Below are 25,057 nucleotides of genomic sequence, written 5' to 3'. Positions count from 1 at the left end.
TTATTATCTATTTGAATAGATGGGAATCTGAGAGAAAGTAATTTATATATATTAGAAAAAGGATAAAAATACCATATAGTCCCGAGCCTATGCATGTCCATCTAACTCAGGATTCTCTCATAGTGGCATCAAGGGCTATTTTGCAGAAAAGGAAAATTCCTGCACCATATCATCTCAAAGGATAGAAATGGTCCCCCAAGTCAAACTTACATAATTTCTTTTTAATTAATAGTCTTTATATAGCAGTATTAAAAGAATGGAGAAAACTTCACCTACAATACTAAATGAATTTTAAAAAAACTTCCCAATGTTCTCTTTATACCCTTGCCACATAATTCATAATTTTATGTAGCTGATATTATAATGTTTACTTTTCATAAGCATTTCCATATTGTTGTTGTTGTTGTTTAAATCATCCCATAATATTTTTACCAAGTGGACACATCAAGATTACCTGACGAGTTCTCTGGTGCAGTGGTTCTCAACTAGGAGAGACCATGTCATCCCCCAGGGACATCTGTCAATGTCAAGAGGGTAGAGAAATGCCATGTCCCTCCTCCATTCCTTGCCACACTAGCATGTGGCTAGTCCTAAGTTGTATCCTTTATAATAAACTGGCAGTAGTAAGTAAAGTACCTCCCTGAGTTCTGTGAGCTTGTTTTAGTAAATTATTGAGCCCAAGAAGGGGGCTGTGGGAACCTGCAAATTTATAGCCAGTTGATCAGAAGTACTGGTATTTGCAATTGGCATCTGAAGCCTTAACCTGTGGGGCCTGCACTAACTAAAAATAGTTTGTACCAGAACTGAATTGAATTGTTGGATACTCAGTTGGTGTCAGAAAAGACTCCATTTATTTGGTGTCAGGAAAAATAAAACCTAGAGAGGCACTGTCTTATTCTGCTTTCATAAATTTAATTGTCCTTCGATCAATTCATTAACTAACTTTCTGCATACGTGCTTATCAACTCTGGGCACAGTGTTTGGGGCAGAAGAGGATCACTAACTTTAAGTAGCTCATCTTGATCCATCTATATTTTCATATCCTCCATCACCTCTTAGGATAACAAATTCCATAGATTTACTACCTTCTGTGTATTGATTCCTTTTATTGTCACTTTCTTTCACTGGTTTCCTGCACAATAAGATCAAACCACAAAACATCATCCAGGCCCATCTGCCTTTCCATGTGGAATGTTTCGGGGAAAGATTACCCAAAATATACAAGATACTTCAGAAAAAGAATGCTTGAGTCCTGACTGTTAATGCTTTTGCTCTATCAGTAGTTCTCAACAAGTGGTGAGTTTGGAAATATGTGGGGTTCTGTGGTTATCTCACTCACTAGAGAACACTCCATTAGTGGGTCGGGGGCCAGGGATGCTACGTGCCTTGCAGGGTGACTCTAAATCTTCCTTTACTCTAGGGAGGAAAGTCCCATTCGGCCTAGAAGGCTACTCCAAATCCTAATGCTGATCATACTTTAAAACGAAGTGCACAAGTTACCATGCCTTTACCCTTTTCGTCTAGATCATTCTACTTCTCAGTTTATGAAGAATTTAACAAATAAAAGTTAACACATCAGAAGAAGCAAACAATTGGTCATGGAGAAAATATTAGTCTCTGTAGAGACTATTTTACAACGAGAAGCAGACTTAACATGAGATAGGTTTTATGAAAATGTCTATTGCTAATAGAGTTTTAATGAACTACAAGTGATAGAAAATGAAATTTTAGATGAAATGGTGGCAGGAAAGAGAAAATAGCATTCATTTCAACTGGTTTTTATGTGGTCAAAAAGAGAACTGAAATCATATCACAGCTATTTATAATGTACTCACACGTCTGGATAGGTTGGTGGGCATTTAACCCTCAAATCCACTTTTACATACACTTCTTCATCAGCCAGGCCCTGGGGGTACAGAACTAAATTGATTTCAGGGGGCTCTTTGACCTAAAAGAAGAAAAAAAAAATATATATATATATATATATTTTTAAATCTAGAGAGTCAATCATTAATGATTAAGATAATGATCATCTTAGTTCAAAAGTTCTACTTTTAAAATATCACATATGCCCTGGCCAGTTTGGTTCAGCGGTTGGAGCGTCGGCCTGCGGTCCAGAGAGACCTGGGTTCGGTTCCCGCTGGGGGTATGTACCTCGGTTGCAGTTTGTCTCCGGCCTTGGTTGGTCGTGCGGGTGGCGGCTACTCGATGTGTCCCTTTCACATTGATGTTTCTCTCTCTCTCTCTCTCTCTCTCTCTCTCTCTTCCTCTCTCTCCCTCCCACTCTATCTGAACAAAAAAATGGGAGAATGTCCTTGGGTGAGGATTAAAAAATAATAATAAAATAAAATATCACATATAATTATATCTGATATAGTGTTTGGCCATCTTTTCCTAAAGCACAGTTTAAAAACAAAACCTGTGCCAGAGAGAATGCATCTTCCTTTTCAAAGTTACGTAAGGAATGAACCAAATGTTTCACATGGCTTCCATTCATTCAAATGTTACTACTGAGTGTGATTATGTCTGGGTGCTGTCCTGGAGGCTGGGAGTATAGGGTGACTTTAGACAAATATTGACCCAACTACCTGATACAAACTAGAAGACAAATGAATACTCTCCAATAGTGGTGAATGCTGCAAAGAAAATATGGCAGAGTAATGGAACACAGTGGTGGGGAAAAGAAGACATTCAGACAGGCGGGGGTCAAAGGATATTTCATTTGAGAGTTGAATACTGAGAATAACAAGTGAAAACCCTGAACATGGAAATCTGAGAGCCCTTCTAAAATTGTATATGCTTTCAACTGCTTTTCACCAAATAAATAAATATCTGTTGCTGTTTTTTAAATAACATAGGTTTCTCTTTATTTATTTATTTTATTGATTTTAGAGAGAGAGGATGTGAGAGGGAAAGACAGACAGAAACATCAATGAGGGAGAATACTGGCTGGCTGTCTCCTGCATGCCCCCTACTGGGAATTGGGCCCACAACCTGGGCATGTGCCCTGACTGGGAATCGAACTGGTGACCTCTTGGTGCATGGATTGATGCTCAACCACTGAGCCACACCGGCTGGACAATACTCTGTTGTTTTTTTGTGTATTAAGTACATTTTTTCCAAAAACAGATTTGAGGCAGTTTATTTTCTTTATTTTTATGTTTTTGTTGATTTTTAGACAGAAAGAAAGGGAGAGGGAGAGAAAAACATCAATTGGCTGCCTCTTATATGCCCCCTACTGGGGATTGGGCCAGCAACCCCGGCATGTGCCCTCACCAGGAATCAAACTGGTGACCTCCTGATCCATGGATTGATGCTCAACCACTGAGCCACACCAGCTGGGCTGAGGTGCTCTATATTATCTTTATATCATGAGAAAAGGGAGGCTGAGAGAAGAAACATTTACTCATATGGTCCAGATACTTTACCAACTCTGCAAGGTAGGTGCTGTCTCCATTTTTTAAAAAAACTTTTTAATTGATTTTTTTTTTTTCAGAGAGGAAGGGAGAGGGAGAGAGAGAAACATCAATGTGAGAGCGATACATCCATCAGCTGCCTCCTGCATGTCCCCTACCAAGCATGAAGCCTGAACCCCAGGCATGGAGCTCACAATTAGGGCATGTGCCTTGACCAGGAATTGACCAGCAACCTTTTGGTGCACAGGTTGACTGAGCACCAAAACCAACCAACTGAGCCACAGTGGCCAGGACAGTGTTATCTCCATTTTATAGATGGAGCAGCTCAGGCTCAGAATTTCAGTTTCTTGGCTAGAGTGACAAGGCTGGAATTCAAATCCTACTTTGACTCCCAAACCTGTGTCTTTTTCATCAGCCAATCCTGAGTTACTGTGACTGAGTTGTTGCCTTAACTTTGTCTTAGAATATCCAGGCAGCCAGGGTGAGAAAACACACGTGGTTCTAGCTGTCATGGAACTTCCCGTTTGGTGGGGAAAAACAAACAATGCTTATGTAAGTTCAAGTTTAGAAAGTCCCATTGAAGAAATGGTGTGATGCCCTTGAAGGATGACAGAATAGGCCACCCCAAAATATGCCACTTCAGCATAAGAATTATTTTGAGCTAAAGGTGCTTGAAAACAGCAGGTACAAGAAGGGCACTCTGACCTCCTTTTGTCTTCCTAAAACAGGAGATAAAACTTCCATGTGAGAGATGCCCTCCTATACCAGAAGGAAACATTCTTATCACCAGAGACAGGGAGGCCAAGAGAATTACGTGCAAACAGACCTTGTTAAAATAACTCTTATCTTCTTTTAGTCTCCCCATACATTTTAGTTTTCCACAATTGCTTTTCTTTGTTCAACCTACTATATAAACACTTTAGGCCTAGCCACTTCTTTGGGTCTTTATTTTCCTATGGGGCTTCCTATGTACATGTAATAATCTGTATGCTTTTCTTTTGTTAATCTGTTTTATGTCCATTTAATTCTCAGACCCAGTTGTAGATCCTAAGAGGACAGAGGTAAAGTTTTACCTCCCCTACACTCTAGTTAGAGAACACTTGATGGTGGGTGGGGAGGGAAGACGCTTGGACATGGTCATCACAAAAGACTTATTTGTGATGTTGCACTTAAGCTGAGATGAGCCAGAGACTGAGCATTCCAGACAAGGGAAGAGTATATAAGAGACTCAAAGTGAGGAAGAGATTGGTGTATTCCAAAACACAAAAGGAGAACAGTGTATCTGGAACACAGCAGAGACAGGAAAGCCAGGTAGAGCAGGTGTGGTAGGGAACAGCTGGATCACAGAGGGCCGTGTCAGCCAGGTAAAATATTTGTCAGGGTTTTAAGATGGGAATGATATGCTTTAACATACATTTTAAAAGATCACTTTGGTGGCCAAGTAAAGGATGAACAGGGAAGAGTAAGAGCGTAAGTCAAAAGCTATTAAGACAATTCAGCCTATGTTGGTGGCAAAGGAGAGAGAAAAAGTTGACTTTGAGATAAAGCTGACAGAGACTGGGCCTCCAGGGAGGAAACAGAAGGAAAGTGTCTTATTGCAGATGCTCCTTGAGGCTGAGTAGGATGAGGATAGGCAGCATCCAGTGCTGGGGTAGTGCAGGGACTGCAGGTGATCTTGACAAGAGTGGGTTCTGTGGGCACTGAATGCAGACCCTAGTGTGATGAGGGGCAAATGCTAGGTGAGGCGAAGAACACAGCAAGTCTAGACAGACAACTCCTTCAAGGAGGTTTGGGTTTGGGCATTAAAGGGGGCAGAGAATGGGGCCATAGACAGACGGGGGTGTAAAATCAAAGGAGAAATTTCTTTTGTTCTATTTTGAAGATGGGAGATACTAGAGAATGTGAAGAAGTTGATGGGAATGTTATGGGAGAGACAAAATTAGGATCTGAAGTAGCAAAACCCTCTAGATGTATCCTGGGCATGACACAGACACACCAGGCCTTGGTTTTTGATAGGAGATGTGGCTCATCTTCTTGAGTGACAGAACATGAGAAAATAAAGCAGGCAGAGCCTGTTGTCCCGATACACCAAGGTTGTGGGTTCAATTCCCAGTCAGGGCACATATAAGAATGAATCAATGAATGCACAAATAAGTAGAACAACAAATCGATGTCTCTCTCTCTTTTCCTTTACTCTCTCTCTCTCTAAAATCAATAATAATACAAAAACAAAACAAGTAGAGCCTGGTGGGTTTCCTCTAAGGCATCTTAAAGGAGCAATGGTGAGACTGAACTAACAGGGCTCAAAGCCTCCCAGTCCTCCTCCAACCAAGGCAGGTCAGCTGTTCTCTGCTTTACATATCAGGGAGACTTTTGCATAGGTAGCATTTTAGTTGGTAGAAAGAAAAGGAAAAACTATTGCCTTGATCAGTCTCCTTAAATAGCCTCACTTTTCGAAAATATGTTTTATTATGGAAATTGGCAAATAAAAGCTGATAATGATATCATGAACACCGTGTACCCATCGGATAGTTCCAACAATTACCAATTTATGGACTATCTTGTGTATCTACATGTTGCCCTTACCTGCACACACCACCTTGGATTATTCTAAAGTAAATCCTACCAACCAGTCTTTGCTGTGTTATTGTTATTTGTTTTCTAACAATAATCCAGTGAAGAAAAGAGGTTATATAGATCCATTTTAGAGATATAAAAACTGAGAGAAAGGCTAATTAGACAGATTCAAACTAAATTTTACTGGTGTTTTCCTTTTACCAGATCAAATCTTTACAGGTTTTCTCATCTCATAGGCCACAATTTTGGAGAGACATTATGATCACCGACTTAAATTGTGTCAAGAAAATACTTTTTGTTCCCTCTTTATTTTATTCACTTTAGATGATACAGAATATTTTCATATAAAAAGTAGGAGGAAGTACAAAAATAGAGTAGAACTCAGTCTTATCCTAAAAAGGGTCGATTTATCTTATGCTAATATATCTCCATTTATACATTATTCTGCCTTTTATTTTCTCATTTGGCTGTTGACCAGTGAAAACGATTTCTCAACAACAAATGAGAATACTACTATAAATTCCTATCGCCTGACAGCTTAAAAAAGGCCAAAGAAACAAGAAGGCAGAAAAATGAGGGGAAATGCCATACAGATGGTCTTCTTAAAGTAAAATACACAAAACTTGACAAGCCCAATGTGAAAAAAGTAAGGCAAAATGTGGAAATGCAATCATACAACCTAGGAAAAATGGCACATCTGTTTTTGAGGCAACAAAGTTGGAGTAGTCCTCTGTAGTTGGAAGGAGCAAGAATCATGTACATACAAGAAGTAGAGCAAACCAACAGGCCTTTTTGGGCCCAGTAGGGAAACAAACTTGTAACATACAGACAACATATACCACAGGAAGTGAGTTATCTCTGCATATATAAGATAGTAAGTCTGGTTTAACGTTCTCTTTCATCTTTTTTTTTTTTAATGTGTTATTGATTTTTTCTTTTTTTTTGAGAGAAACATCAATGTGAGAGAGAAACATTGATTGGCTGCCTCCCACATGCACCCCGACTGGGATCGAACCCATAACCTGGGCATGGGCCCTTACCAGGAATGAACCAGCAATCTTCAGTGCACCCACCAACTGAGCCACACCAGCCAGGGCACATTCTCTTTAATCTTCAAGTAGGAAGTGAAGAGTATACCTGAATGTAACTAACCTTCTCAGGAAATGGTACAGAGGGGCCTTCACTTTATGCCCAGAGTCCCTGGAATAGGAAGAAGACTTCAGCAAATATGGGGACTACATATTTTGAAAATATTATTTTACCAAAGGGAATGCTTAATAAAGCACCATGAATCTAGTTAAGAATTCCTGGCAACCCTCAGGTAAGGGGGCCTCTCTCAGTCAGGCCCTGGAACCACAGGGGAACATTGTCTTATATAGAACACTGGGGCCCCAAAAAGTAGTTAGAATCCTGCAAACACTCTTGGGTTGGACCAGCCATATCACACCATGCAGACCTAGTGTTCCAGTTACTTCTGCTGCAGAGCAACACCAACAGGATAGCCATGATAATGGTAGTGAGCCCAGAGAACATCCAATCAAACTTTCAGGAAAGGAGAAAGAGTTCTGATGCAAAGTAAAGAGACCCCTGAATGCATCAAGATTTCAGTTTTAAGAGGTGCAGGAGTCCTGTGATAGTGGCTTGGATAAAGGAATAGACCAAGGCCACTGAAGAATGACATACAATTAAACAAAAACCTCACAACGTGTCCAGAGCCAAGCACCAAGTGAAGCCAACCCAAAGAATAGGGCACTGAAGCTATCAGGCAAATGGCTACTTTTAAGGCCTTTGGCTGACAGTTTAACCAGACTGGAGTGATATTCCTCTTCACAGGATATAGACTTTAAGGTATTTCTCAGCAAAGACTATTAATTGTTCCCCAACATACAAAGAAGATACCTACTAAGAAGGTCTCCTGGTGGCTAACTGGGCTCAAATTTTAAAAAACAGAGCCTGGCAGCCATTTCTACACAGGGGCCACCTCTCACGCAAATAGTACTTCCTGAAGAAGCCTGCACTGACCCACCTGCCTCTACACTGAACTGCCTACCTGTACTATGTTTCTGCCATCTGAGCCAGCCCTCATAAAGGACTTCTTGGAATTCATTTTAATCAACAGGACTGAGGCTTACCCCATCCAATCAGAGCTGCACAGCTATACTTCTGGCAACACCTTCCCTGACCAGAGCATCTCCACTCTGACCAATCAGGAAAGTGCCTTTTAGACCAATCATACTGTGAGGATTTGGAGTCCTCATTTGCAGGAGGGCAGACCAATCAGAGGCCAGAGGTGGGGACTTCTGTCTATATAAGCCAGCTCCCCTCTCACTCTGAGAGTGTACTTTCCCTTTCCACCGAAAACTGAAACAAAGGCCCTGGCCTGTTTGGCTCAGTGGTTGGAGCATCGGCAGAAGAGTGGGAGGCAACCAATGGATGAGTCTCTCTCACATGGATGTTTCTCTCTCTCTTTCTCTCCCTCCCACTGTCTGAAAAAATAAAAATGGAAGTGTCCTGGGGTGCCAGGGCAGACCAGCGCAGATTGCAGAGCAGAGGGGAGCTGTCTAGCTGGAGAGGGGCCTCGCCTCAGGGCTGCCCCAGGGGTGGTGTTTAGTTGGTTAGAGCACTGGCTGGATATGTCAAGGTTGCAGGTTTGATCCCTGGTCGGGGCAAGAATCAACCAATGAATGCATAAGTGGAACAACAAACTGCTATTTCTCTCCCCTCCTCTCAAATTAGTAAATAAACATTTTTTTAAAAATTAAAAAAAGATCAAAAGTAGCCTAAATCTATGTCACAATGCCCATGTCATTCACCTCACTTCATCTCATCATGTAGGCATTTTACCATCTCACATCATCACAAGGAGGGTGAGTACAGTACAATAAGATTTCCAGAGAAAGAAAGGCCACACTCACATAACTTTTATTATAGCATATTGTTATAACTTTTCTACTTTATTATTGTTGTTGTTAATCTCTTACTGTGCCTAATTTAAACATTTTTTAAAAAATATATTTTTATTGATTTTTTAGAGAGAAAGGAAGGGACTGAGAGCTAGAAACATCAATGTGAGAAAAACATCTATTGGCTGCCTTCTGCACGCCCCCTACTGGGGATCGAGCCCACAACCTGGTCATGGGCTCTGACTGGGAATGGAACCGGAACCTCTCAGTCCATTGAGCCACACCAGCTGCGCACTGTGCCTAACTTATAAACTTTATCATAGGTATGTATAGGGAAAAACAGTATATATAGGGTTTGGTAGTATCCCAGTTTCGGGCATTCACTGGAGGTCTTGCAATGTATTCCCCTCAGAAAAGGGAGAACTGTAGTAGTAGAAAATAATTGAAAAAATTAATTGGGCCCTGGCCGGTTTGGCTCAGCGGTTAGAGCGTCGGCCTGCGGTCCGGAGAGACCCGGGTTCGGTTCCCGCTAAGGGCACGTACTTCGGTTGCAGTTTGTCCCCGGCCCTGGTTGGTCGTGCGGGTGGCAGCCACTCGATGTGTCCCTTCACGTTGATGTTTCTCTCTCTCTCTCCCTTCCTCTCTCTCCCTCCCACTCTATCTGTACAAAAAATGGAAAAATATCCTCGGGTGAGGATAAAAAAAAAAAAAAAAAAAAAGAAAAAATTAATTGGTATAACTGGCTAGTTGGGGATGGGAGAGGGTGGCCTAGACTCATCCTTAGGTGGAACTAAGAACTTTTTTTAAAAAAGCTATTTCTGTATTTATTTGATAAAAGTTCAAATAAGTCATGAAAAAACTAAAAGAAAACCTCAAAGAATTCATTTTTGGTAACGGTGGAACAGGAAAATATTTTTTAGAACTAAAACAATCTACAGGGACCATAAAACAAACAAACCAAAAAACCCCCCAAAAAACAGGTCTTTTGGACTATATTAAAGTTTTTTTAATTGCATTAATTACATAAATATCAAAATGCACACAGTCAATAAGGGGAAAATATTTGCGATACATAACCCAAAATGCTAACTTTATTAACATATAAATAGTTCTGACACATGAATAAGAAAATATACAATACAGTGGAAAACAAGGAACCAAAGAACATGAACAAACAGTTCACATAAAAAGAAAAATCCACTGCTTACAAACAAAGGTAGCCTACATAATCCATAGCTAAGAAAAATGTTTCATTTACTTACTGGCAGAAATAAAAAAGTATGACATCTACAATGTTGATGAAAAGGTAGGAAAACTACCCTCACACACTATTGGTGGGCCTTGAGACAGAAACAACCCTTTGAGGAGGGAAGTTTGCAATAGCTATCAAATTAAAAATGAGCGGACCCTTTACTGACATGGAAAATTAGCCAAAATAGTTAAATTAATAAGTGAATAACTCTAGAGAAAATTATATTTTAAACTAGTGGTGTCCAAACTTTCTTAGTATGTAAAATAACTGTTATCATTCACTTCCAAAATGTTCAGCTATTTATAAATTATATACATATGCCACAAAACTGAAATCTACATTATAATACATCCTCCAAAAACAAGTTTTAAAAATTTTATAAGTTTTAAAAACCTGAAGTTTGCCTGGCTGGTGTGGCTCAGTGGCTGAGCATCTGACCCATGCACCAAGAGGTCATTGGTTCAATTCCCGGTCAGGGCACATGCTCAAGTTGTGGGTCAGCTCCCCAGTGGGGGTTGTGGAAGAGGCGGCCAATCATCTACATTTCCATCTCTTTATCCCTTCCTCTCTCTCTAAAATCAATTAAAAAACAGAAACAAAAAAACACCTGAAGTTTATTCAGGATAATAAATTCTGACCTGATTTCATTGGCAGCAAATTTGGTCCCAGCTGACACAAAGTTATTAATACTCTTTATTTATCCAGGTTACACATTTGGTTGTTTGATCTTGGGCGCTATCCCCAAACCTCCAAACCCCCAAACACAGGTGTTAGGTAAGGTATGGAATGTGCACAAATGAATGTTAATGCAAATACTTCTCAATCGTGAACTCTGCCAGGCCTCAAGAGTTTGGGATAAAAGATTGTGGCTGTGTAACTTTTCTGTAAAGACTACCAATAGGAGGTGATAATAAGTACTTGCTGAATAATACACTCTGATTCATCCTTATGACCATCAATTATATGCCTGTGGGGACTCTGTTGAGGTTAATTGCCCTGTACACCACGGGCCATAGACAGCTATTTGAATTCTTCTGCCTGACTTTTATAGTTTTTGTTTTGTTTTGTCTTTTATCTTCTTATAAAGGCCACAAGCTATACATTCTGGGATTACTGGTATCCTTACTTGCAGCAGCTCCTTTCTCCATTCCACACACCCATTCTACTAGATAACTAAGCATAAAAAGTAAACAGACTGGCTCTGAATGAAGTCTTAGGGCCTTTGCAGTGAGTCTAAGTGTGGCACCTATTTTGGCTGCTTACTGGGCCTACTTCCTGGTTCTCAACGTTTAGGAACAGAGAAATTACCAGATCACCAGAAAGTTATGTTATTATTTTATTATAAGCATGCATAGGGGAATATTTACATTTTAGGTTAAAAGTAACTCTTGAAATTAAGCACTACATAAATAAGTTCCCTGAGGGCAGGTATTTTTGTCTTTTGTCTAGGGCTGTTCCCAATGCCTAGAATCAAGATCCTACTTGTTGAAGAAATATTAGATGTATAGATCAAGTTGCATATATAAGGTTGTGTCAAAAAGATGCTGTGAAATGTCAGAAAAAGGCAGACAAAAGAAGAACTATCTTTTAAATGATAATATCCAGAGACCTAATAGTTCAGGAGATAACTCTTCAAGCATGGGGGGGGGGGGGGGGGACGGGACTGTTTATCAGCAGCTAATAATGTGCCTTAACTTACTTCCAGACCAAAAGGAAAATAATTTTTTAAACCAAATGTCATTTAAAAAGGTCTAGATTCAGCACACACCCTCTTCATTACAGCTAAGATGAATGTATTCTAAACTCTCTGCTAAGTGCCTTGGAGGATGGTACAGGGAAACTCCTCCATACCGAAAAACACAGTAAGCATGCCTGGTAAGTAAAGTGGCGAGTACTTTACAGTTGTGAACACAAGGGAGAGTTAAGAGAATTTTAATTAAGGGCAAACATAAGGTCTGTGCAAGCGCCCAAAAAGCGTTCCCAGAACAAAGTTGCAATGGTCCCCTTTGAATGCGCTATTGTATCAAACTCCAGGACTTTCTGGAGGGAAAAGAGACAGGAGATTGGAAGGAAGCAGGGATGGTAAGGGGTGTCAATGGGAATGAGAAGGAGTGCTAGGTAAGAGAGGGGAGCCTTGGAGAAAAGGCTGTAGGCGAATTCGGGCCAGATGGGGGTTCTGAAGACCCGCCGAGCCGCAGGAAGGACTAAGAGTGGAGTGGGTGGAATTGGGAGGGATGAAAGGACGCATAGGAATCCTGAAGAGGACGGGCGGCTCGTGCGGCAGGTCGGGCTGGCCTGGCCGGGAGAGGCCGAGCGGATGGAGGCCTGGCCACAGCAAGCCTGCCCGGACTAGACGAGCCCACGTTCCTACCGGTCCGCATGCGTCGGGCCGCAAGTCCTGGAAGTCGGCGCCAAAGATGGCCCCTAGGGCCTGCAGCTCGTTGTCCTGTCGCTGCAGGTAGCTCTCCGGCGGCTCGTCCCGGGCGCGCCCGGGAGCCCCGCTACCCTCAGCCATTGCAACGCGGAGGCCACGGCAGGACTGCCGGGCAGTGGCGGCGGCGGCGTGCGGGGGCCGGGCTCCAGGGCGGGGATCCGCGGTCCCGAAGGGCCCATGGGCGGGGCGCCACGTCGTGGGCTGGCTGGGACCGGGCTCCGGGGCTGGCGGTCAATGGGCGGGCTGTGGGCGGGGCTCCACGCAGGCTCGATCCGGGGGCGGGGCGCCGTGTCGGGGGCGGGGCGCCGCGCCGGGAGCCGGTTCTGGCGGCTTGAGCCTGGGCCAGGGAGCCAAGCGACGAGAACTTTGCGCACCTCATGCGGGAGAACCAGAGCAAAGGACTCTGCGGGAACGCGGAAGAGCAAATCAATCAGATGAAATGATAACGCCAATGGCACCGTTTTCATGAAATATTTTTTTAACAGAAATTCCTGCTAGAATTCCTTCACCCTGGCGTGGATAGTGACAGGAAAATCTTAAAAGACATACTGATGGATTTTTCAAGTCACTTACCGGCTAATCTGGAATTTTCCCACAAGTCCACTAGGAGTGAAAGTCATGGCCACTACTCCCTTTCCCCCAGTTTTATACCCCCAAACTCATCCCCTTAAACCATAGATTCAACAGTTCTCTGTCCCTACGGTACCATCTTTAGAGGTCTCTCAGTTGCAGTTTCAACTGAAAAATGTCTTTCCACTCAGGCATCTTCATAAACTACAGTCCTGAATTATGTTCCATGGCCAGTAATGTGAATTTAGGCTTCTTTCTGTAATAGTCTGCCTCCAATCATATTTTTTCTAGTTTATAAAATGCATTAATTTGACCCAACTCCTCCTCAAACCATCTTCTTCTCTCCATGGACCTATTCTTTTTCCAGTGATCCCTGTCTAAATAAATGGGCACCACCCGACCCACTTTAGCCCAAGCCAACTAAGTGTGATCCTGGATTCTCTTTTTCTCAACTCTCACATCCAGATAGTCACCATTTCTTCAATCCATCCACTTCACTTCATCCCACTTCCACTAACTTAGTTCAGGCCACCATCATCTCTTCCCTAGAATTCAATGGCCCCCAAACCAGTCAGTCTTCATTCTTGCCCTACTCTAAGCCATTCTTCTTATTGCAGCCAGAGCAATGTCTCTAAATCACATATATGATCATATTAAATCCTTTAAATCCTTCAATTTTTCCATTGGTCTTTTTATTAAAACCTCTAATTATGGAAATTTTCAAACATACATAAAAGTAGAGAAAATATTACAATAAACTGTATTTATCACCCAGCTTCCACAATTAGGTATCTTTCCAATCTTACTTAATTTCTTTACCCCTCTTCCACTTCTCTGGAAGTGAATCTCAAACATTATATCATGTTTTTCTATAAATATTTAAGTATGTATCTCTAACAGGTAAAGACTTTTTACAAACATAACATAATGCCACCCTTATAGCTTAAAAATGTAACAATTACTTAACATTATTTAATAATCTATGTTCAGAATTCTCTATTTGTCTAAAATTAGAATCTATACTGGATGCTGGACCTCTAAAGGACATAATCAAAACAATCAGCAAAATTTGAGGGAGGGACAGATCTGTGGATTAGATGGCAGTATTGTATTAATTTTAATTTCCTAACTTTAATGATTGTACTGTGGTCATGTAGAAAAGTGTCCTTATTAGAAAATTTCCACTGCAGCCTTAAGAAATAATACATGTTACCTATGTAATCAGCTCCCAAATGATTCAGAAAATAAAGATGATGGTAAGTCAAATGCAGACTATCAACCATTGGGGAATTTAGGTGAAGGATATATGATAATTTTTTTAGATGATTTTTATAACTTTTATGTAAGTTTGATACTATTTCAATGTCAAAATTGCACAACAAAAGAAACTTACAAGCTGGTTTCCAAAGCGGTTGTACCATTTTATATTCCCATCATTTTATGAGAGTTCTAGTTACTCTACATCCTTGCCAGTAATTGGTATTGTCAGTCTGTTAAATCTTAAACATTGTAGTAGGTGTGTAGTAGTATCTCATCTTATTTTACATTTCTCTAATAATTAATGATACTGAGAATCTTTTCATGTGCTAATTTTCCATTCATATATCTTCTGTCCAAATCATTTGCCATTTTAAAAATTAAGTTGTTTTCTTATTACTGAGTTTTGAGAATTATTTATATATTCTGGAAGTAAGTCCTTTATAAGATGTGGGATTTGCAAAGATTTTTCTCTCAGTCTGGGCTTTCCTTTTCATTCTTTTAACAGTGTTTTACAAAGAGCATAGTTCTTACTTTTGAGGAAGTGCAATGTATCCTTTTTTCTTTTATGAATCATGTTTTTTTTTTTTAATTTTCTTTTCTTTATTGATGTTTTAGAGAGAGAGGAAGGGAGAGGGAGAGACAGAAACACTGATGAGAGAGAACATTGACTGGCTACCTCCTGCATGCCCCCCACTGGGGATTGGGCCCGAAACCTGGGCATGTGCCCTGACTGGGAATTGAACCGGTAACCTCTTGGTGCATGGGTCAATGCTCAACCACTGAGCCACACCAGCCAGGCATGAATCATGGTTTTTGTTAGGCAAGAAATTGTTGCCTAACCCGAAGTCATAAAGATTTTCCCCTATGTTTTCTTCTAGAAGTTTTATCATTTTAGGTTTTTCATTTAGGTCTATCATGCAACTTTAATTTAAAAGTTAAACCTACCCACCATATGACACAGCTATTCCACCTTTATGTATTACCAAGAGAAATGAAAGTCGTGTATATGAATGTTCATAGCACCTTAATCCCCAAATTGGAAACAATCCAAATGTTCACCAATAGGTAATGGACAAATAGAGGTAAAAATAAATTGAGATATATCAAAATAATGGGATGCTATTCACCAATAAAAAGAAATACACTATCTATATAATAATAAGTGAATCTCAGAATAATTTTACTGAGTTAAATATGTCAGGAAAAGAGGGCATACTTCATTTATATGAAATTCTAAAAAATATGAATTTAGTAACAGAAGATAAGTGATTACCTGTGGAGGACAGGGAGGAGCTGGAGGGTGGGAAGGATTCCAGAGGGACAAGAAGAAACTTGGGGCTGATGTATATGTTCATTATCTTGACTGAGGTGATGATTTCACTGGTATATGAATACATCAAAATTTATCAAACTGTACAATATGAATATATGCAATTTATTAATGTCAATTATAACTTAATAAACTTTTTTTTTTAATCCTCACCTGAGGACATTTTTTGCATTTATCTTCAGACAGAGTGGGAGGGAAAGAGGGAGGAAGAGAGAGAGAGAGAAAAATCGATGTGAGAGAGACACATCAAGTGGTTGCCACCCACACGACCCCAACCGGGGCTGGGGACAAACTGCAACCAAGGTACGCGCCCTTAGCGGGAACCGAACCTGGGTCTCTCTGGACCGCGGGCTGATGCTCTAACTGCCGAGCCAAACTGGCCAGTGTAAGTTAAATAAGCTTTTAAAAGAAAAAGGTTGTTGTTTGGTTTTACAGTGGTTTATTTGAATCAGGATCCAAACAAGGTCCATAACTGCATTTCGTTGCCCTATGTGAGATAAAAGATTAAGTCAGCAGTCTTGGGATATACAAACTGTACATTTCAAACAAAAGACTGGCCCTTACCCAGCTACTGGGAGTTAAACTCTAAGTCTTTGGAACATCTGGCCTGATTATAGTATCATTGTATAGGTGAGGTTCACAATTTGTCAGGATACCCCAAGATTTCCTTATTTTCCAAATCTACCCTAAACCCTTAGATCAGTTCTCTAAGTGAGAGTCTCTACCTCTCCAGGCCTTCCCAAAGTGTATCTCCTGGTCTTGTTGTTTACCCTCAACATCCCAGGGGAAAACACCCACATTGTTTGGTTATTGAACCCCTAGTTTTTTTTAAATCCTCACCTGAGGATATTTTTCCATTGATTTTTTTTCTTTTTAGATACAGTGGGTGGGAAGAAGGGGGAGAGAGAGAGAGACATTAACGTGAAAGAGACACATTGATTAGCTCCCTTCCCCATGACCCCAACAGGGGCCAGGGATCAAACCTACAATCAAGGTACGTGCCCTTGACTGGGAATCAAACCTGAGACTCTTCAGTCCATGGGCTGATGCTCTAACCACTGAGGCAAATCAGCCAGGGCTGAACCCCCAAATTTTAAAACCACAGTCCCCTTCTCCTTCATTCCTGAAGGATATTTTCATTGAATATAGAATTCTAGGTTAGCAGGTTTTTTTCTTTCAGCACTTAAAAAATGTGCCACTTCTTTCTGGACTACATGGTTTCAGTGAAAAATCTGCTGCCATTCACATTGTTTTTCCTTTATAGTGTGGCACTTCTCTTTGGCTACTTGCAAGATTTTTTTTCTTTGTCTTAGTGTCCAGATGTTTGACTATGATGTGTGTTGGTGTGGCTTTCTTTAGGTTTTTCCTGTTTAGGTTTTGCTCAGCTTCTTGAATCTATAGGATTACGATTTCTGCCAAATACGGTAATTTTTCAGCCATCAGTTCTTGAATACTATTTTCTGCCCTGCCCTATTTCTCCTCTCCTTCTAGGAGGTAAAGGCACTTGTTTTTGCAGCTTTCCATGGCCTGGCAGCCAGAAATAGGAGTGGCAACACAGCTCTTCATGCTCAAGAAAGTGTGAAATAAAAACTACTTAGTGACTTTTGCATCACGTTGTGAATGTTTGTGTGCATTCACACATTTAAGTACCCAAGTGAATCTTGTCCTTTAAATTCTAGAAGATCTTAAGTATATGCTTTTATTCCAAAGCTGTGTGATTACTTCCAAATCAAACTATGAGTCACATTATTTTATAGTCATATCTCATCTTTTAGCAAAGAAGATACTATCTTGATAACTTAATTCATACGAATTGGTTCCAGGAAACTTTTTTTCTCTTTAAAAAAATTAAATTTATTATTAAAGGACATATTTGTTATGATCAGGGGTACAGGAAAGGATGTGCCAGCTTCTGAAGTTAACTATGAAAGAGGACTCCCAAAAAATGTGTTGAGAAATCAAGATATTCTTCAACAGCTAAACAACTTCCCAAGTTGACTCCTTTAAAGGTGATAATATTCATAGATATTTTAGTTTTGGCATATTTACTATCAAAAAAACAACAAATGAGTCAGGTTGCTATATGATCACTATGTATATATGTGCTTGTGTGTGTGACTATTGAGGTTATGTGGGTATTCAACCTTCTACCTCCCTGATATTTTGATGAATTTAATAGCAATCTATGGTGTGATGACTATTAGAAATCAGGAAACTGCATTAGGAGATACATTCATATCAGTAGGAAACCATTTCACAGTCCATACAGTGAGATAATTTGGAATATAGGAAGGTCTGTATTAGTAACTTTTGAACAGATAATTGCTTTAATGGTAATTTAACATACCAAAAATTTAAAACCCTAAAGTAAACATATTTAGCCCAATACTGTAAAGGCTAAAATCTGGACTTCTAACTCTTAAAGCAAAATTTCCCAGAATTCATTCTGTCCTTTGCTAATTGCAAATCAAATGGTTCTTCCATTTTTTGAAATACAAGGCTTGTGCCCTGGCCAGTTTGTTCAGTGGTTAGAGTGTCGGCCTACGGACCAGAGAGACCCGGGTTCAGTTCCCACTAAGGGCACGTACTTTGGTTTCAGTTTGTCCCCGGCCTCGGTTGGGGTCGTGTGGGTGGCAGCCAGTTGATGTGTCTCACTTACACTGATATTTCTCTCTCTCTCTCTCTCTTCTTCCCTCTCTCCCTCCCACTCTATCTGAAGATAAATGCAAAAATGTCCTCAAGTGAGGATAAAAAAAAGAAAAAAAAGAAATACAAGGCTTGTTAGGCAGTATTTTATTTAAATCTACAAAGAGAATTCTTTAAGATGCTGAAAGGTGACATTTTCCCCGCTTTGATATTTATTTTAAGCATCAATAAATATGAATCATTATATCACTTTTTATTGATTTCCTACAATGTGCCAGAACAGTTAGAGGTTTTCATTAATTCAGTATTTTACTGTCCTCAAACAGCCTTACAAAATAGGCATTTTAATCCCTATTTATTAACAGAAGTTGAGCTTAGACAGGTCACAAAACTGCCCAGGGTAACAAATGAAAATAGTAGAGTAGGCATTCAATCCCAGGTCCAACTGAACTAACCCTCCTGCTGCTCCTCTTGCCCCTGCTATACTACACCATCATCTTGAGTTGGTAGGTTTGCCTATGTAAAGGGACAATCTGGGTTTCCAAAAAAAAAGAAATAGATTATCACCTATATTAAGCTTAAAACAACTCTCCAAAAGAGTCACTTAAATGACATAAACTTATCAGAGACCAGTATGTTTTTGGGCATGACAAAACCCAATAGCTCAGTTCAAAAATTCCCTGGAGGCTCTATTATCAGCTACCATTTTTATCTTACAAGGACCTAGGATAGCCTTATTGCCATTACCAATATACACAGAGCTTTTTTTGAAGTCCTGACTCAATAACTTCCATTTCTAAGAAATAAAATGAAGTCTGCACTTTCTTAAATATGCAGGCCCCAGTTTTCATAACTATGTCTGCCAGGATAGGCTGTTATGCTGTGATAATAAGCAGCTTCAAAAATCTTGGTTGTTTAGTATAATAAAGGTTTGTTTCTTGCTCACACAAAATTTGTTGTGGGGGACCCTGGCCAGGTAGCTCAGTTGGTTAGAGCATCATCCTGATATGCCAATGTTGCAGGTTTGATTTTTTGTCTGGTCGGGGCCCAGACAAAAAAAACAATGGATGTGTAAATAAGTGGAACAACAAATTGATCTCTCTCTCTCTCTCTCTCTCTCTTCCTCTAAATCAATAAAAAAAAAAAATTGTTGAGGACTTCCAGTCAAGATGGCGGCGTAGGTAAACGCGGTATCGCGTCCTCCCACAACCACATCAAAGTTACAACTAAACTACAGAACAACTATCATTCAAAACCGCCTGAAATCAAGCTGAATGGAAGTCCTACAACTACGGAATTAAAGCAGCAGCCACATCCAGACTGGTAGGAGGGGGACGGAGGCGCGAGGGGCGGAGGCGCGAGGGGCGGAGGCGCGAGGGGCGGAGGCGCGAGGGGCGGAGGCGCGAGGGGCGGAGGCGCGAGAGTGTGGGAGGCGCGGGTCCCACACCCAAGTGTGGCGGATAAAAATCAGGAGGACACCTCGGCAGGGAAGATCCTTCCTGAGGACTGAGGGGTCCCCGTCCCACACTAGGTTCCCCACTCAGGGTTCCAGTGCCAGGAAGAGAAGTCCTCATAACTTCTGGCTGGAAAAACCAGCAGGATCTGAGGCTCAGGGAAGCTGGAGCGGCTGGAGCCCCAGGCAGCTCCTTAAAGGGCCCGGTCTTGGACTTATTGGACTCACTCCCTCTAAGCTTGGAGGGGAGGCAGCTCGAGGGGCGCCAGAGACATACAGGGAAGAACTGCGCTGTTTGGCACTGGAGCGAGGGCTGGAGAGGGGGCTTTCTCTGGGACAAACGTGCTGTCAGAGGCCTTTGTTCCTTTGGTGAGCCCTTCCCTGGGGTGGCAGACAGTCGCCATATCAGGGACTCCAGCAAACTGGCTCACACTGGTAGCCCCACCCTGGTGACTCCCTGAGGCCCCACCCCGCCCAACTTTCAAGCCCACCCAAGCTGTTGCCACTTGCTTAACCATAGGATTGGCCGGTCTTGGATCCTGCTTCAGGTTTTTCCTAAATTCTTTCAAACGAGCAGCATCTGGTCTCAGCGAGCCCCACACCTCTCATTAAGTAATACACAGAAACAAACACAGGGAGGCAGCCAAAATGAGGAGACAAAGAAACAGGTCCCAAATGAAAGAACAGAACAAATCTCTAGGAAAAGAACTAAGCGAAATGGAGATAAGCAACCTAACAGATGCTGAGTTCAAAATACTGCTTATAAGGATGCTGAATGTACTTAGTGGGAACCTCGATGAACTTTGGGAGGGCCTCAAGAGCATAAAAAAGGACCAGTCAGAAATCATGGATACACAGTTAGAATTGAAGGAGGCATTAACTGAAATAAAGAATAATTTACACAGCTTCAATAATAGAGTACGTAAATCCAAGGAGCAAACCATCGATTTGGAATATAAGGTAGCAAAAAATGCCCAATCAGAACAGCAAAAAGAAAAAGGAATCCAACAAAATGAGGATAGTGTAAGGAGCCTCTGGGACAACTTCAAGCGTGCCAACATTCACATCTTGGGGGTGCCAGAAGGAGAAGAGCGAGAACAAGAAATCGAAAACCTGTTTGAAACAATAATGGCAGAAAACTTCCCTAACTTGGTGAAGGAAACAGACATACAAGTCCAGGAAGCACAGAGAGTCCCAAACAAGATGAACCCCAAGAGGCCCACACCAAGACACATCATCATCAAAATGCAAAAGGTTCAAGGCAAAGAGAGAATCTTAAAAGCAGCAAGAGAAAGGCAGCTAGTTACCTACAAGGGAGTTCCCATAAGGCTGTCAGCTGATTTCTCAAAAGAAACTTTGCAGGCCAGAAGGGAGTGGCAAGAAATATTCAGAGTGATGAAAAGCAAGAACCTACAACCAAGATTACTCTATCCTGCAAAGCTGTCATTTAGAATTGATGGCCATATAAAGACTTTCCAAGACAAGAAAAAGTTAAAGGAGTTCATCACTACCAAACCGTTATTATATGAAATGATGAAGGGTCTTTTTGAAGAAAAAGATAAAAGATATGAACAAACAAAATGGCAATGAATACATGTCTATCAACAATGGAATCTAAAAGAAAATGAACAGGTAGAACAGAAACATTCTCATAGATACAGAGAACATTTTGTTGGTTGCCAGATGGGAGGGGGTTGGGGGAATGAGTGAAAAGGGTGAAGGGATTAAGAAGTACAAATTCATTGCTAAACTGACAAACCTCAAAGGGAAAGGGGTGGGGGGTTGGGAAGAAATAAACCAAAGAACTTATATGCATAACCAATGGATACAGACAATAGTGTGGGAAAAGGCGGGAGAGGGGTGGGAGTGGGGAGGAGGGGGTCAATGGGGGAAAATTGTGGAACATCTGTAATACATTCTACATTCAACAATAAAGATTTAAAAAATAATAATGAAAATTGGAAATAAAATGTAACATGAAAATGGAACAAAAAAATTGTTGTGAGCCAGGGTAGCCCTCAATGGCACCAGTCTGTACCACTCCCCTGTCCCCCAAATATGGTAGCTGAGAAACATAGGCTACTTCAGTATTTCAGCTCTTCTAGTTCAACACGAAACGTCTTCCATAACTGCAATGGCAGGGCAGTAGAGAGACTTGAGAATCACTGCCATAGCCCAGAAATGATTTATCACTTTTACTCACATATCATTAGTCATTAATAGTTGCATGACCATGCCCACTTGCAAAAGCAGTTGAGACCAATCATTTTCAGTGTGCCCTTAAGGAGAATGAGAGATTGTTGAATTATTATCTACATAATAATCTGCACCCTCTATGTCTTTTATACAGGCATAGAAATAGCCATTTAGGAATGAAGAACCACTTATTCCAGGTGGGTAGTCAGGGGCCATAAGGACCTTTCTTTTGTCAGCAGGCTGCTGCTTGGGCTTACCAACTCAAAATATTTCCATTTCTCTGGCTTTTCTCCACCTTACAAGCAGAGGGTGTGGTGTGGGGTACAGGAGGGAGGAGGAGATCTTCAATGAAGAACGGAAAGAAGGGGAAATAAAACCCAGAGGTTCCCCCTCACTTCCCACCACCACCTTGGTTTTTGCAGTTATATTAACTCCTATTTCATCTCTTCTTCCCCCTACTCAAGCTCCTTCCTGATTTTCAATAAATGTCCAAGAAAGTTGGAATCTGCAAATTCTTCTGAACAGAAATGGATCCTATTACATTCTATAGGTATGGCAAAACTTATTAGCACCTATATGCAAATTTTACCTATCACTACACCACAGGAGTATAAAAGGAAAAAAAAACAACACAGAAGAAAATAGGCTTTTATTCAATCAATTAATTAATTAATTAAATCCTCACTCAAGGACATTTTTGCATTTATCTTCAGATAGAGCAGGAGGGCGAGAGGGATGAAGTGAGAGAGAGAAACATCGATGTGAGAGAGACATTTTGACTGGTTGCCACTCACACAACCCCAACCGGGGCCAGGGACAAACTACAACCGAGGTACATGCCCTTAGCAGGAACTGAACCCGGGACTCTCTGGTCCGCGGACTGACACTCTAACCACTGAGCCAAACCAGTCAGGGCAAAATAGGCTTTTAAAAATGCCTATTGCCTATTTGTTCTAGTCAGAACTTAGATGAGGCCCACCCATTGTTTTTAATTTGAAAAATTTTATTTTTCAACTATAGTTTACATTAAATATTATTTTTAGTGTCAGGTGTATAGCATAGTGGTTAATCATATACTTTACAAAGTGATCCCCCAATATTTAAAATACCCACCTGGCACCATATGTAATTGTTTCAATATAATTGACTATGTTCTTTATGCTGTACTTTATATCCCCATGCCTATACTGTAACTACCAATTTGTACTTCTTAATCCCTTCACCTTTTTCACCCAGTCCCACCCCACCTCCCCTCTGTCAACCATCAATCTATTCTCTATATCTATGAGTCTGTTTCAATTTTATCTTATTCTTTTTATTATTTTTTCTTTATTTTCTAGAGAGGAAGAGAGAGATAGAAACATTGATGAGAGAACATCGACTGGCCACCTCCTGCATGTCCCCCACTAAGGATTTGGCCCACAACTTGGGCATGTGCCCTGACAGGGAATCGAACCAGTGACCTCTTGGTGCATGAGTTGATGCTCACCCACTAAGCCACACCAGCCGGGCAATTTATTTTGTTCTTTAGATTCCACATATAAGTGAAATCATATGGTATTTGTCTTTCTTTGTTTTACTTATTTCACTTGGGATAATAACCTCTAGGTCCGTCCACAAATGGTAAGATTTTGTCATTTTTTATGATCAAGTAATATTCCATTGTATGTACGTGCCACTACTTTTTTATCCATTCGTCTATTGATGGGCACTTTGGTTGCTTCCATATGTTAGAGGCCCGCCCATTTTAAGGAGGGCAATCTTCTTTGCTCAGTCTACAGATTCAGATATTAATCTCATCCAGATTTTTGACTCTCATAGACAAAACTAGAACAACATTTGGCCAAATATCTGGGCAACCCATAGACCAGTCAAGATGGCACATAAAATTAACCATTATACTTATTTTGACATGTGTATGACAAAAAAAAATCCCTAAGCATCCCAGTCTAGGTATATGATTAAGGAACAGGTGGTTGGAGAAAGCTATGAGAATCTGTTCTAGTCCACACTACTGTATACCTGCCTTCCTAGCACAAGGGTATTGACATTTGTTAAATGGGTGAACTACTGGTATGAGGAAAAGAGAAGTAACTCTTTTTTAAAAAAATATGTTTATTGATTTTAGAGAGAGAGGAAAGGAAAGGAGAGAGAGAAACATCTAAGTGAGAGAAAAACAATCGACTGCCTCCTGCATACCCCCTATTGGGGATTGAGCCCACAACCCAGATACCTGCCCTGACCGGGAATTGAACCCAGCAACCTTCTGGTGCATGGGACCACACTCATCCAATTAAGCCACACTGGCCAGGGTGAGATGTAACTCTTTAAAAAGAATTAAGGAGCCCTGGCCAGTTTGGCTCAGTGGTAGAGTGTCAGCCCATGGGCCAACGAGTCTCGGGTTTGATTCTGACCAAGGGCACATACCTCAGTTGTGGTTTGTCCACAGCCCTGGTCAGGGTCGTGTGGGAGTCAACCAGTCGATGTGTCACACATTGATGTTTCCCTCTCTTGCCCTTTCTCTCCTTCATACTCTATCTGAAGATAAATAGAAAAATATCCTCGGGTGAGGATTGAAAAAAAAAATGAAGGAGGCAGACCTTCAGACAGGGAGTTATAGACTGAGTAGGACTTCCCTGGGACTCGTTAATCACTAGACCCTCTCTCTCTTTTTGCTCCTCCCCTGCCTGGGAACCCTATCACCATGTTTATTATTTCTATAGGGAAATAGATCCACAGTGCTAAACGATTAACTTAAAAACGCTGGGAGCCCTGACCTATGGGGTTTGTGGTTAGAGCGTTGGCCTGTGAACCAAAGGGTTTTGGGTTTAATTCTCCGTCAAGAGCACGTGCCTGGGGTGCTGGTTTGATTCCCAATCCCTGCTTGGGGCACATGCAGGAGGCAACCAATTGATGTCTCTGTCTCATATCGATATTTCTCTCTCTCTCTCTCTCCCCCCTCCACTCCCTCTCTTCCATTGTCTCTGAAAGTCAATGGAAAAAAATATCCTTGGGTGAAG

General features: G+C 41.1%; 1 protein-coding gene across 6 annotated transcripts in view; it reads right to left on the bottom strand.

The window, feature by feature from the left end:
- The window catches only part of EIF2AK4 (eukaryotic translation initiation factor 2 alpha kinase 4), a 100,576-nt gene extending 87,876 nt beyond the window's left edge, over positions 1-12,700 (bottom strand). For 4 of the 6 annotated variants that reach the window (XR_004958590.1, XM_036253326.1, XM_036253329.1 and 1 more), the window contains exons 1-2: positions 12,520-12,700; positions 1,836-1,948 (exon numbers count right to left, since the gene is read on the bottom strand). Coding sequence is in view for 3 of the 6 variants with exons in the window: in XM_036253326.1 (XP_036109219.1) it covers positions 1,836-1,948; positions 12,520-12,663 (257 nt within the window). In the remaining 3 variants the exon portion in view is untranslated. The other 2 variants (XM_036253337.1, XM_036253339.1) reach the window with 2 other exon arrangements.
- Positions 12,701-25,057: the final 12,357 nt, after the last annotated feature.

The sequence above is a fragment of the Molossus molossus genome, unplaced genomic scaffold, assembly GCF_014108415.1.
Source record: "Molossus molossus isolate mMolMol1 unplaced genomic scaffold, mMolMol1.p scaffold_m16_p_1, whole genome shotgun sequence".
In the NCBI taxonomy this organism is placed as follows: domain Eukaryota; kingdom Metazoa; phylum Chordata; class Mammalia; order Chiroptera; family Molossidae; genus Molossus; species Molossus molossus.
Note: the sequence above shows the minus strand (reverse complement) of the source record. Positions and strands in the feature narration are given on the sequence as shown.